Genomic DNA, 13838 nt, shown 5'->3' on the forward strand with positions numbered 1-13838 from the left:
GGGCTGCTAAAGGCTTTTCACTTCAGTAATGAACTGCAGCTCTGTTACCTGACGAACGCCATACAAAAATGCCAGAGGACAAATAAACACTGGCATTGGTTCCTTCACTAACTTCAGCCTGGGACATTGGTCCACACAGTCAGAATTTGGACCGAGAAGCCTTGGTGGGGGAACCATACGAGTGGAGCTTGAGGCAACATCTGGCCAGAGGCTGGAGCCGCGTGAACGGTCCCGCAGGGGACGGAACAGACGCGCTTGCTTTAAGGGACAGGCAGGAGCAACATGACCAGTGTGGTCCTGGGTATCGGTGCAAGAAGGAAACATCTTTGATAAGAAGGTAACATCTTTAATAAGAAGGTCATCATTTTAGCAGCCAGTAATAAAAATAATGAAACGTTTCATAATGGAGCTAAAGGATGGTGCAGTTCTCATGTTCTTCAGCAGACATGAGTTCACATAACAGAACTATTGCAGTCCCGGCAAAGCACACAGCACAAGGACAAGCTCCGCTGGGGTCGCGGTTGATGCAATTTTTAGAGATGTGTTGCACATCCTGTTATTGAGCCTCGTCGCAGGGAGCTGATCAGTCAATTACGGTCTCCGGAGGGAGCGGAGGCGCAGCGGGACGGGAGCGGGTGTAACAGCGCGGCCCGTGTTGCATCATGTTGTTTTGGCAGCTCACCTGAAAGGCTCAGCGCTGTTCAGACCTCTGCAGGATAAACAGGAGGCAAAATTAGGGGGGAAATGAGCTGAAATTAGTGTGATCTGGCACGAGCTCTGGAGTCATCAAGAGGCTGGGAATTCATTGCTGTTGGAACAGAAGTGATTATATTCCTAGAACCAGGGGAATTGGTCGCAGACTTCGAAATCTCCTGTAACTTCTTGCAGCATCTTGTGTCATGCTATCTTCCTTTGGATGATTTCAGCCTTGGGGAGGAGCGCGTGGGGGGCCCCGCTGTGGTTCGGGCTCCAGTTCCGCAGGGCCTTGCCTGAACTAGTATGATTTATGATATAAGACATGGAAGCACCTGATTCCACTTGCCCCCAAACCTGTGCCTGGGAAGAAACATCCCCCCAAACCATCTTCCAGCAGAAGGAGAGTATTTTCCCCCTTCTCTCGGAGCGGAGGGGTCGGTGTAACCACCGTCCAAGGAAGCACTTAGGGGTGTTGTGCCGGGAAGCTGGCGCGGGGCGTTTGCCGCCGGCGCTGCCGTGTCATCCCTTAATGTTGTTACCGGCTGCAAAGCTGGGAAGATTGGACAGATCCAAGAGATTGCGGAGGCATACGGCTCTATCTTGCTTTATATAAATATTTGAGCAGCAAGAACATTAATTACAGCAGGTTTGTTTTTTCCCTCCGCTGGTTTGCTGCCAGGTTTCTGAGGAGGAGCGCGGTGACAGCTCGCGGGAGCTGGCGGAGCTGCCGCGCCGGGAGCCCGGGGGAGCAGCGCGGCCGGGCGCGGGTGGTGCCCCAGGAGGGGATGGCGGCGGGGGAGCCCCGGCTCTGCGGGGGGAGCCCCGGCTCTGCGGGAAGCGCCGAACGCCCGCGGAACCGGGACGGAGCGGGAGCGGGGCCGGGCGGAGGCGCGGCGCGGCCGCCAGGGGGCGGGCTGTGCCCAGCGGCGGGGCCGCGCGCTCCCGGGGCCGCCCCGGGTCCCCCCGCCCGCCCTCCCGCTCGGGCCGCGGGCAGAGCTGGGCCCGGCCGCCCCCGCCCGCCGCCCCTCGGCAGAGCCGTCCCTCGGCAGAGCCGTCCCCCGGCCCGCCGCCCCTCGGCAGAGCAGCCCCTCGGCAGAGCAGCCCCTCGGCAGAGTCGCCCCCCGGCCCGCCGCCCCTCGGCAGAGCCGCCCCGCCGAGCGCGTTGCCCCGGGGCAGTGCCGCCGTGCGGCCGGGCGGGGGGCCTCTGTCCCGGTGTCCTTCGCTGGTGTCATTGCCACGAAACTGAATTACTCACAAGAATATTACAGCCTGGGCTCGTCCGAGAGAATGGCAGAATTTCCGAGGGAGCGCGGGGCTCCGCTGGGCCCGGGTCAGAGGCCGGTGTTAGAGTCCGGCTTAACTGCCGGAGGTGGCGGGGTCTGGTGGCGGAGCGGGTCCGACCCGCCCGTGGCCGCGTTCCCTGGGAGCCAGCGCAATAAAGCACTTTTCCCCAGGATATTCTTGCCTTTCTTCTGTTACTTATTTATACGATTGTAACGCCCAGAAATCCTAATGAAGAGTGGAGATAAATGGTGGCTGGCAGGTATCCACAGCTTTGTGAGGGAAGAATCGCGTTAACTGGATCAAAATAAAGAGCACGCCCCTTCTCAAAGTGCAACAGTATATGCAAATAAATCTGCATAGTCCCTGTCGTCTTGGCTCGGTCCTTGCAATTATAACAGCATTAAGCATTTACAATAACTCTGAAACCCGCTCTTAGGCAGCTCTCCTCTCCCTCTCCTCCGCCACTGAGCGAGCGCTCCCCCGGGAGCCGCGCATTGTCTTGCGGAGCAGCGACATTCCCGCGGGGCGGTGGTGGCTCTGCTGGCGCTGGGTCAGCGGCAGCGCCGGGCCCGGGGCTTGCTTCACTTGGGCTGGCACGAAAAAGTCCCCCTGAAATTCCCAATTCGTTGCTGAGAGCCAAGAATATAAGAACAAAGGTAATCTTCAGGGGTTTCAAGCGACCGGGGTTTTGAAGGCTTGATTGTAATTAGCATAATTAGCCTAGAATTTTATTTTTGCATGGATAGCACTGAAAGAAAAAGGCAAAATAATCCATTGATTTGAAATATAAAATAAACAGTGGTAAGAAAGGTCCCCTTTTCCAGCCTGGAATCGCCTGAAAAGCAAACATTCTTTTCCAAGCTTTGCTGAGAAATCACTTTTTCCATCTAAGGAATTTTTTTCTTTAAGTGTTGCATTTCGATTGATTTATTAATGAGCTGAAGCCTGGGCATGAAGTGCCCCTTCTCTGTATGGCCTGCAAAAATCTGCCATTCAGCTTTTGGAATATTTTCCTTCCTTAAGACGAAGGTAACATTTGCATCATTGAGCAGCGCACACTCGGCTCTAAGTGATTTGTTGTGTTTGGCTTCTCGGGAGCTCTGTGTGTTTGATTCATAAGCATCGAACAGCTAATTCTGCCCCCGCTGCCCCCCTGCGACAAGAAGTGCCAGCAGAAAGCCTGGCAGGGCTCTGACCCGCGCAGCCCCCACCTGCCTGCAGCTCCGTCCCCGAAAAACACATCGCTGGGCGCTTAACTGAGGGAGTCGCGGCCAGGCTTGGGTTGGGTAGAACAGATCAAAACGCACATTAATTCACTACAAACTTCTGATTTTTTTCCCCGTCCCATTTACATGCAAAATAATTGCCTCAAGTATTCTCGGTTTATTTTGCTTTCCTTTGGTTTAGTTCACAGCAGTTGGGGAACCCTTTGGAGGTGAGCGGGGCTGTTTTTGTAACGCCCCTCGGATCTCTCAGGCCACAAGGACCCGGAGGAATGAACTTGGACTTGGAGGAATGAGCGTGGAGCGACAAAGCCCGGTGGTGGCGGCACGTTCTTCTGCGGGGACCCGGGACGCTGGCCCGGCAGCAGAGCTGGAGCCCGGGGCGGTGCTGCGTGAGCTCGGCAGGGCGGGCTGGGTGCTGCGGATCGCTGGAGCCCCTAGAGCACAGCAAATCGTTTTGATCTTTATTTCTCAAGGACAAACCAATTATGCCTATCAGAATGCAAAGCTGCATAATCGGGTTTCCTCGAGTCCCTCGTTCCGTTGTGTTCAACTGTTTCATTTGCCAGGCTTGTGTTCGCGGCGCTGCCGTGGGTTCAGGGCCCCGTCCCTGACCGTGAACTTGCTGGTACAGCCCAAGGTCGGAGGGTGGACACAGAAGCGCTGCCGGTAACCGCAGCGCTGCTGCTCCTGTCCTGTGCAGGGAGGGATCCCAGCACTCCGGAGGTGTAAACAGCTTGTTCTTTGAATATCATTAATAACATTAACAATAAGAAGGGTGACTAACAATAATACACGGACTTTTAGAAGCGCTGTTGGATCTGCTTCCTGGCGCCGAGCATGAAAGGGTACAATTATTTCTCATAAGCATTTATTTTCCCTTTACGGCGAGCTAAGCAAAGCAAGTTTGTCAGAGGCAGAGTGCTCCTAATTTGGTCTCCAGTGACCCCCGGAGCCGTGATTGGCAGCCTGGTGTCAGGACGGACTGTGCCTGCGAGACAGAAACGAGCAGAACAAATGCCGCAGGACAGCTCCGGCTCCCCGGGGGACACGGGCTCGAAAAGGTGAAACAAGTGCAATTACAGGAGGTTTTCAGCACAGAAAGTTAATTAGCTACTAAACAGCATTTAGTGCAGTTCAACGTGGGGAAATTTATGTTTTGAAAGCAAACAGATCAATGGAAAGCCTGTGGAACGAGCTTTTGGAAAGTCCACGTTGACATCCGTGTACTTTGTACTGTAACGTCCTGGGCAGTTTTTCACAGGCTTTCCTCACAAACGACAAGGATTGTTGGATTGGTTTCCATGCGTGTTTGCAGACGTGTAGATTCACTTCCAGATGAGGATGTTTCACGTTTAATGTCGCAAATTCTGGTTCTTTCACCCAGACCATCTAACACCTTTGTCCCTGTTCACCAAGGTCAGTGTAAGGTGGTTCTTTTGGGGTTCTCTGCAGCAGAGGAACTTCAAGTTCCAAATATTTTCAGCCAAAGGGTGAACGTAAGGTGATTCTCACCCCGGTTACTGGTCTGTGCTGGTCAGACGGGAGGAGCTGGTGCGACCACAGCGCTTCCTGTCGCCCGGGAAGCTGGTGCCGGCCCGCGGGTGTCCCTCTGTCCTTCCGTCCTTCCCTGCAGCGCCGCTCGGAACAACCAGAAATATTTCAGCACTTTTTAAAATCCCGAATTACCAATCTGTTTTCTTCTGCACATCTTCTATATGTTACTGAAGTCAGCGTGTTTCACAATTCATAATGTATGTATGTTGTCAAGGACACTTTTTTTTGTCAGAACAATAGATTTGCGTTCCGGCCGCCCGATGTCGCCTCACTAGATTTTTAGGCATTTCGGGTAGCTTTGAATTTGTGCTGGTGGGTTATTTATTTGAAGCTATCTATCAGACGTTCAGGCGGCTGATGCCGCCATGAGCTATTTCACCTTGCTGGAAAGACGCGGGACCCAGAAGGTCAGTGCCTGTGGGGAACAGCGGCGGAGCAGAGGAACGCCAGCCCCTGGGGAGGAAAAGGGGCATGTAATTCCCATTACATGGATGCTCATACATTATGATGATACTTATTGTCCGTAAACGATGCTTCGCGAGGCGCGCGCAGGAGCAGCTGCTGGGAGCGGGGGTGTCTGGTGTGCGGGGCCGGGGTCGGCCGGGGCTCTCTGGGCATCGCTGGCCGCTCGGGTACCTGCCACAGCCCCTCTCCCTCTTACAATTACGTTTGTCACATCATGTCGTAAAATGAGTTATTAGGTCTTGGCTGCTGAAATAATCTTCCTGTGTAATTGCTGCAAGTCCCTGCCCTGGCTCTCAAACAGAAACAATACCTGGGTTTGGCTCTCTTTGTGCTGTAGGTGTGTGGAAATGCCTCGTCCAAGCGGTAGCTCAGGGAGCTCCAGGGCGGCAGAGCCGGGGACTGTGGACTGGAGAAGACACATCCCCCCGGGCTTGCTGCCCAGCAAGAGCGAGATGTATTTTGAGACAAAAGAGAAGTGGGACTTCAGGAAGGGGAAAAGGCTCAAGTGGCATCGTGAGCACGTCTGCGGGATTCCTGCCCCAGGTTTTGCTCAATCCTTGTTTTTCGCTTTTATTCCCGTGGACCGTGGCACTTGTGCTTGTTGGGCTGAGCAGAGCTGGGTACCCCCGGCGCTTTGGTTTTCCTGGATCCCACAACCCAGAGTCTCTCTGGAACGTTCCTCAGCTATTTCCCTGCAGTGCTCGGGCTCCCAGCTCCTGCAGGGCACTCCAGCATGAATCCCTCATCTGACACATGTAATGGTCTGACTTTGATGGTGAGTTGGAGAATTCTTCCCTTGCATCTGTGCATCTTGTGTGCATATTTACAGGACTACCAAAAATGCACAAAATCAGCATTGATCATGCTACTTGTTGTTACTTAAGCACAGAATGATCTCAATATTTAAATTATTTTTTAAACTAGTCCAAAATATTAGAATCTTTTCCTTTTTTTTCAATCAATACATACACGAAAAAGTAATTTTAACCTCAGTGAGGTGGTTTTTCTTGATTTCCGCAGTGCCCAAGTGTGCAGCGCTGTGTGAGGGATGCTCTGTGTGAACGTGAGTGTTTATCAGCCGTTCCAGAGGCCATGGGCTGCACAGATGTCTCTTTCAGAGTCCGTCTTCTACCCCAATGGAAGCGCTGGAACCTCCCGGGGCTGCGTGCTCGCAGGCACCGTGCTGACACTCGCTGCTTTTTGCTGCCCAGAGAGGGTAAATCCGCTTACCCGCCTTGCTTCAGCTCGCTCCGCGCAGGCTGCCTGCGTCTGCAAGCCTGACATCGCTGGCTAAATGTGAATGGCAAACTTTGGTCTCGAGGAAGTGTTTCCAGAAAACAGAGCGCTGGCAGTACCTTTGGGCCGTGCTCGGGCCCTTGGGGTGGTGCTCCCGAGGAGCGGGTGCGTCGGGCTCTGTGCCACGGAACCGCGGGACAGCGGCCCCCCAGCCAGCCCATCGCACCGACCAGTCCATCCCTGCACGAGTCTGCGAGAAGGGGTTGCCTCTGCTTGGGCTTTGAGCTGCTTTGAGTCATCTCTTCCAGGAAAATCCTGTGTAACCAGCCGTGGCTGTTGTGAAGTGTTGCTCCATAAATACCAGCCACCTATGGCAAGCAGTCCAGCACAAGTGTCTTGTGCTGGGGCTCCTCCTACTTCTGCACTAGCATGAGATACTGAATGTTTTGGAAAGTGTTATATTCTGTATCTTCATTAGAAAGTGATGCTTGATCTTTCACAAAGGCCAGTACAGTTTTAATGGAGAAACTCACAAGATGCAGGTGATGCTGTGCAACTGCTCTCGGGACTGAAGCGTCCCGGTGCCCTCCCCAGCAGCGCTGCTGTCGTCCCGCTGTGGTCCGGCTGTGTTGTGCGACCCCTGCTCACACAGCGATGTCGCCACGGCGCCTCTGCAGACCTCGGCCGCCAAATGCCTTGAATGTGAGCTTTGCTTTAATACTCTTTCCAAAAACTGGAGCAGCAGAACTTCATGAGCAGAGCAGTGAAGTGCTTTTAGCTGAAAGTAAACCAACACACAGCACTGCAGAACGGGAGAAGGGGGCCTGGGGGCCTATTTCCCATGTGTGTGGGCACCAAGGCTTTGAGTCCTACAGTTGAACTGGGCGGCTCGCAGGGGCTCGGTTAAAAGTTTAACCCACGACTAACTGGGATGTCCGGAGACCTGTCCATTGGAATGCAGTGACCTGAACCACGGGGAGATGCTGCAAATAAGGCTTGTCCCTGCGGAGGGGGCTCGGCGAGCATACTGATGTGCTGTGCTGCAGATGCATGCTGAGTGTGTGATTTTCAGCGTTCAGTGCCTACATTGTTAGATAAGCGGATTAGAAAACATTGCATAAAGTGGCATTGCAGGGGGCTGTCTTTATACCTGCTACTTGCCTTGTTTTGCAAACGCTGATTTCACAGCGGAACCCATTCAGAGCTTGCGCTGAGATTGTTCACATGTATTGGCCTTTTTAAGAATCAAGGGGTCACAGTTTCAGATTCACTCAGTTCTCAAAGCAGTGATATTTTTCTTTTGGGATCAGGGCTGGTGGCAGGCATGTGGGTTTTTTCATCTAAACTCAGTTTACTCTTTAAGATCGCTATCTGGGGTGCACTGGGCTCCGAGCGTGCTGGAAAACGCTTGGGTTCACCTTCTCTACCTTGCGGTGGGTTAAAGAGCTCGTGTAATTCCCACTCCTCAGCTCCCCGAAGCTTCGAGGTTGCAAACGGAAACCATTTGTCTGAAGTTCATACACGTGAGTCCTGGCTTGTCAGGTCCACTTGCAAAGTCATAACGGGAAACTCAAGTTCAGGGGAAATATCTTCGGATCTTACTGGTCCCAAAGGAATTTGCCAGGTGAGTCCGCAGCCCGTGCAGCCCTGTGAACGCACTCGCTGTCCGGCGGGCGCGGAGCAGCTGAGGAGGCGGCTTGAGCTGCAGGACGAGAAGTCTGTTCCTTTGGGAGTTCTGGAGCTGCCGGAGCTGCCTGTCTGGCCCGGTGCTCCTGCAGCCATGCGTTTCGATGGCCCGTCCTTTTCCATCCCAAGGGGTCGCTGGGCCGGACGCATCGTGGTTCGCAGGGTCCCGCGCCGAGGGCCCAAACCAGCCGCTCCTCGGGGCCGCCCGCGCTCTTCCCACGTTGCGCTGCTTCATTTGGCCGTCACAAAAGTCAGCGTTTTGAGCAATGGTGTTTGCTCTCGATGGTTCTGTGTGCGATTTAGCAACAGACCAAAAATCGAGATAATTCGTTGGGACAGTAGGGAATTAATTTCAATAAAGGAATTTAGTCTCTTCTGTGGGCTGTCAGTTGACTCCTTAGGCCTGCGCTGAATTCCAGTTTCAGAGCTCTGACAAAGGGTTTTGAACGCGGAGCGTCTGTGGTTGTTGCGGTCGCTGCGGAGTCCTCCGGCTGACGGCTGGCGCTGCTTTCTCCACGCTCTCGTCTGCAGGGACTCGTGTGACAACGGCCTGACCTGCTCCACCAGCTCTGCCTCCAGCCTGGACACCGGCGCCCCGCTCCCGGAGAGCCGAGCGCAGGCGCACAGCGCCAGGTGGGACGAGCAGCAGAGAGTCTTCGCCCTCGAGCAGGTCTGTGGTGTCTTCAGAGTGGACCTGGGACAAATGAGATCCCTTCGCCTCTTCTTCAGGTGACGTATTGTTGTGTGTGACGCTTGTGTGTGCCCTGGGTCAGCGTTTGCCGGGCTCTGGGGCAGATGGTTCCTGCAGGCTGTGGAGCTTGGGGAAAATGCTCACTGTGGCCACGGCATAGGGTCATAGAATATAAGTTGGAAGGGACCCATAAGTCCCAGAGCTGTAGAATTACTGCTGTGCCCTGTTCTAGGGGTTACTTGGTGCTGCACGTCTTTGCAGTTGGCCTTTCCCCTCTCCCGCATCGACGCGCCCCTCCCGCCGGCCCCTCGCTGTCGTGGCGGCGGTGGCAGGCTGTCCCCGCTTGTTTGTCCGCAGCGACGAGGCGTGCACCTGCGGGCAGCTGGTTGTCGCGAGCCGGGAGAGCCAGTACAAGATCTTCCATTTTCACCACGGTGGCCTGGACAAACTGTCGGAGGTGTTCCAGCAGTGGAAGTACTGCACAGAGACGCACCTCAAGGACCAGGTACCCGCGCGCGCTCCACGCGGCACAGGGGGGTTTTCCAGCGACGTTTCACACCGGGTGTTCTTAGCCAGGGAAGCGTGTTGGAGAAGTGGAGCGGTGAGTTCGTGTCACCACGTCAGGCAGAAGGCTGCGCTGTGTTGGTGTCGCGTAGGACACAACTGCGAGTCGGACACGAGGTCTCTCTTGTGCTTTGTTATCCTCGTCCGTCCCTGGTCTGCCTGTGCGGTACACGGGAGGACAGCCCGGAAGCCTCGCCGGTGGCGGTTCTGCCGGCCCGGCCGGGTCGGCGCGGGGCTTCAGGCTGGGAAATCTGTGGCCGTGGGTCTGAAATCCTGTCAGAGCCTTTCATCCATTTTGTGAAGCGTAACACACTGCACCGGAAAATGTTTTGACAAGGCATCTTGCCATATTTTGTTCAATCTACATACAAATGTGATAAGAGCTCTTTAATTATCTGTTTAAGATACTGTATGTGCTTATTAGAAACAGTGATTTTTAAATTTCCATCCTTCCCACAGAGCCCCCTGCTGCTTTTCTTATTATGGTCGCATGGGCTCACTTTTTGCATTGAACAACCTTTGATTTTTAAATTAAATGTCAGCTGCAGACTTGCAGTGGGATCATGAGTGCCCTTAGAGAGCCTGGCAGCGCGGTTCCCTGCTCGCCTAACAGCAATCCCTTTGTATATGGCCAATCATATGTAATTTATTGCAGGCATTCCTGGCAGGGTGAAGTTTTGCTGTAAGCAGCATTAATTCAGTTCCAGGTCAGGGATAAGACCGGGGGAGGAATGGAAACCATTTTTTTTAAGATGAAGCTGTTTTGTGGTACTCAGATTTTTAATGGTTCTAATCACTCTTGCTATTGTAATGGTTGGGATTAAAAAAACCCCTCCCCAAGTGCAGCGCCTCGGTGCTCAATCCCACGCGAACCACGCAGAAAGGTTTCCCTGCTCTGAAGATTGCTGCGTTTCACACTCTGCTGCTGTCTCCGGCCGCTGCCTCCCGTGTTTTGTGTGTTTTCCCCCGTTCAGCAGCTCGCCGACGAGAAAACGTGTATGCAGTTCTCCATCCGCCGCCCCAAGCTGCCGTCCTCGGAAACCCACCCGGAGGAGAACGCGCACAAGCGGCTGGACGTGTCGGGCTGGCTCCGGCACCTGAACCACAGCGGCCAGGTGGAGGAGAAGTACAAGCTGCAGAAGGTGAGAGCGCCGCCTGCTCGTGGCCAGCCTTCCCTCCTGCCCTCTGAGCCCAGGGGGCTGCAGGAGTTTGCTTCCGTGCTGCGGTAAGAACTGGGCGTTTGGGAGTGTACAGACGGGCGTAGAGCGCTCGGTGGGGGCTGCGGGTGGGGCTGCCACGCTCGAGCGTCTCCCTGCCCAAGGAGGACGAGCCGTCCGGCTTCTGCTGCCCGGTGCAATTAGTAAACCCAAGTGCTAGATGTGTCTGCAAAATGCAGCGTGAGCAAATCAAAGAAAGAAAAATGGCGAGTGCTGTGTGAAATAACGCGGGGCTTGTGGGGGAGCACTGGGTGCAGTTCCTGGGAGAGAAGTTTGCAGTGAAATGCAGTGTCTCCAAGATTGGGGATTAAGCCGTGACATGAGAACGACACGTTAATCATAGAGCCTCTCCAGGGGGGGTTATTGACATTGAAATGAGCCCGATTTGTGTCTGGTCTGGGAATAGAAGGCCAGCACTTTCCCTCTAAACATGTGCAAATTGCAGGAGCTTGAATCAAGGCGTCACTTGTCAGGAAAGAACTGCAAAGCCACCAAAGCATAGTAGCGGGCAGCTTCTTGTTGCTGTTTTTGGGAATGTTAAAACTGTACCAGTCATAACTTTTGCTCCTTCTTCCAGGCCATTTTCTTTGGCGGGATTGATATTTCCATCCGCGGGGAGGTGTGGCCCTTTCTGCTGCGTTACTACAGCTACGAGTCCACCTCGGAAGAGAGGGAGGCCCTGAGGCTGCAGAAGAGGAAAGAATACTTCGAGATCCAGGAGAAAAGGTAACGGCGCGACCTCGTCCTCCCTGCCCAGCTCTCCTTAGGCCTGACGCGGCAGCGATCGCGCTGGTGACGGCCGGGTCTGTGCCGCCTCCTTCCCGGAGGGGCTGGTTGGAGCAGAGAGGTGAGCGGGATGCTGGAGGGGTGGAAGAGGCACAGCTCGTACCATAGAGCTCAAATACTGTCGTACTTGGCATCTTGAAACAGGCTTGTCAGTACCACGTGGGGAAGCTTATTTCATACGCAAGGCTACAGCATAGCGTGCTTGGCTTAGAACACTGAAGGTGGAAATGGGATCTTGTGTTCCTTTATAAATATATCTGGATATAACAATAGGGGAGAAGATGGGATATCTCATTCAAGGAAGTTACTACTGCAAGAGCTGTGTGTTGTATACCAGTTGTGGGTCCAGTCACGCTGGAGAGGGACAGCAGTATTATTAGTTAGGAGACGAATCAGCATGGTGGGTCCTGGCGTGCCACCCTCAAGGAGCGGTGGAGAACAGAGTCCAACTGCTTCCGAAGGGCAGTTTATCACAGAAAACACATCAACCCAGGAGGCTCCTTGTAATTCACTTGGACAGAAAAACTGCTGCTCTGGACAAACCTGCTGGTCTGTTTTTCAGGTGATGAGGAAACTCTGTACAGGAATAGCTTTTCTCTGCAAACTCAGGCTGAAATAAGGCTTTTTGTTCCTGTGGCAATCGTATTCCTCTCTTGGCAACGTACTCCTGTTGCTGCTCGATTTTCAGGCTTTCGATGACTCCAGACGAACAGAAGGAGTTCTGGCGTAACGTGCAGTTCACAGTAGATAAGGACGTGGTGAGGACTGACCGCAGCAACCAGTTCTTTCGAGGGGAGGACAACCCGAATGTGGAGACTATGAGGTGAAGGGTCTGTTTCTGTCTCCACCTCGGCTCCGTGCCTACGGTGACCGGTGCCGGGCGATGCGGGAACACCCGGCCGGTCTCAGCGTGTGCGGTGGGAGACGGGGCGGCAGGGCCGGGGCTGCGCTGGGCTGGACGTGCCCCTCCGGGTCTCGCCTCCCACCGGCTTCTCTTCCCCAGGAGGATCCTGCTGAACTATGCAGTATTTAACCCGGCGATCGGATACTCCCAGGGCATGTCCGACCTGGTCGCCCCGCTCCTGGCAGAGATCCTAGACGAGTCGGATACTTTCTGGTGCTTCGTAGGACTGATGCAGAACACGATCTTCTTCAGCTCCCCCCGGGACGAGGACATGGAGAAGCAGCTGGTGAGGCCGGATGCTGAGCCCCGCGGCGCTGGCGGGAGCTGCTCCCCTGCCCATCAGAGCAGAGAACGCCACAGAGCTGCGGCCTGGGGTTCCAGCACAAATCACACTCCAAGACCACCAAATACCTGGGGGATCAGATTGATCCTGGGTGATTTGGGCCCTCCAGAGGCATTATAGCCAATAAATTGTCAGAGTAAAGTCACCTTGGCTGTGGTGAAGGGTGCCGATTCAGGCTTGCTTTGCCTTTGCTCTTCTCTCGGGCAGTGAAGACTCGCTGCTTCGTTTTTGTCCTGATTCTGGGGCACTTGGTGTGAACGAGGCAGAGGAGCTGATTGAGCTGCAGCCCTCTTCTTTGTGGATTCTTTTCAAGCTCTTAATATTTTTAATAGATTTTTCAAATTATCTCCAAATGAAAAGCCTTATAGATCTCACAGAGTTTCTTAAAATGGGGTGAGCTTGCTTAAAAACGGGAACTTTTTAGGTTTTAACATGAATGTCAGTTGTTTTCTGGATAAGATCCTGAAAAACGCATTCGAAACCTGAACAGTCCTGCCTGGATCACAGTGGCACCAACTGAGAGCGGTGACATTGTGGTGAGGCCCCGCGGGAGGCTGCTGGTGAGATGCTGGTAGCTGAGGTGCAGGCTCGTGCCCCGCAGAGTGCCTGTGTCGGGCCTTCCAAAATCACCTCCACATTGCTCAGCCTCTGCCGAAATGAAGTGTGGCCAGAAATAGCTGTGTGCTTTATTTTCTCTGGTTTTTAAGGTTCTAGCCGCTTTCCTCAGCCTGGATCTCTCCCTTTCTTTCTTTCACAATGCAGCTGCCATGGGATTTTTCCTTTCACCCCCAGCCCTGCCTCGTGGGATAGCAGCCGAGGTCTGTGAGCTCTGGCTGTGACGGCGGGTCCAGGCGCGCTGGCCGCGCTGGAGCAAACACCGCAAAGCCGGAGCTCGTAGCGAGAGGAGAGAGCTGTGGGCAGCTCTGCGGAGCCGGGGGGGCCGGGGCGGGGGACACGTCCCTTGTGCCCGGGCGGCTCAGCCCAACGCGTCTTTTCCAGATGTACCTGCGAGAGCTGCTGCGGCTCATGCACCCGCGCTTCTACCAGCACCTTTCCTGCTTGGGAGAGGACGGCCTGCAGATGCTTTTCTGCCACCGTTGGATCCTCCTCTGCTTCAAACGTGAATTTCCAGAGGCCGAGGCGCTGCGCATGTGGGAAGCGTGCTGGGCTCACTACCAGGTGGGAG

General features: G+C 54.4%; 1 protein-coding gene and 1 long non-coding RNA gene across 5 annotated transcripts in view; one reads left to right on the forward strand and one right to left on the reverse strand.

Annotated features, from left to right (window-relative positions):
- TBC1D16 (TBC1 domain family member 16) overlaps positions 1-13838 on the forward strand; it is a 28457-nt gene that overhangs the window by 11446 nt on the left and 3173 nt on the right. For 3 of the 4 annotated variants that reach the window (XM_065035144.1, XM_065035143.1, XM_065035145.1), the window contains exons 4-10: positions 8679-8876; positions 9196-9343; positions 10377-10544; positions 11197-11345; positions 12094-12228; positions 12409-12595; positions 13652-13831. In XM_065035144.1, coding sequence (XP_064891216.1) covers positions 8679-8876; positions 9196-9343; positions 10377-10544; positions 11197-11345; positions 12094-12228; positions 12409-12595; positions 13652-13831 — 1165 coding nt within the window. The remainder of the gene's footprint in view (positions 1-8678; positions 8877-9195; positions 9344-10376; positions 10545-11196; positions 11346-12093; positions 12229-12408; positions 12596-13651; positions 13832-13838) is intronic. The other variant, XM_065035146.1, reaches the window with a different exon arrangement.
- Positions 326-2420, reverse strand: LOC135575786 (uncharacterized). The gene is made up of 2 exons (XR_010467102.1): positions 1952-2420; positions 326-709 (listed from the first exon to the last, which is right to left on the reverse strand). It is a non-coding gene; the product is annotated as an uncharacterized LOC135575786 (long non-coding RNA).

This window comes from Columba livia, chromosome 18 (genome assembly GCF_036013475.1).
Source record: "Columba livia isolate bColLiv1 breed racing homer chromosome 18, bColLiv1.pat.W.v2, whole genome shotgun sequence".
Lineage (NCBI taxonomy): Eukaryota > Metazoa > Chordata > Aves > Columbiformes > Columbidae > Columba > Columba livia.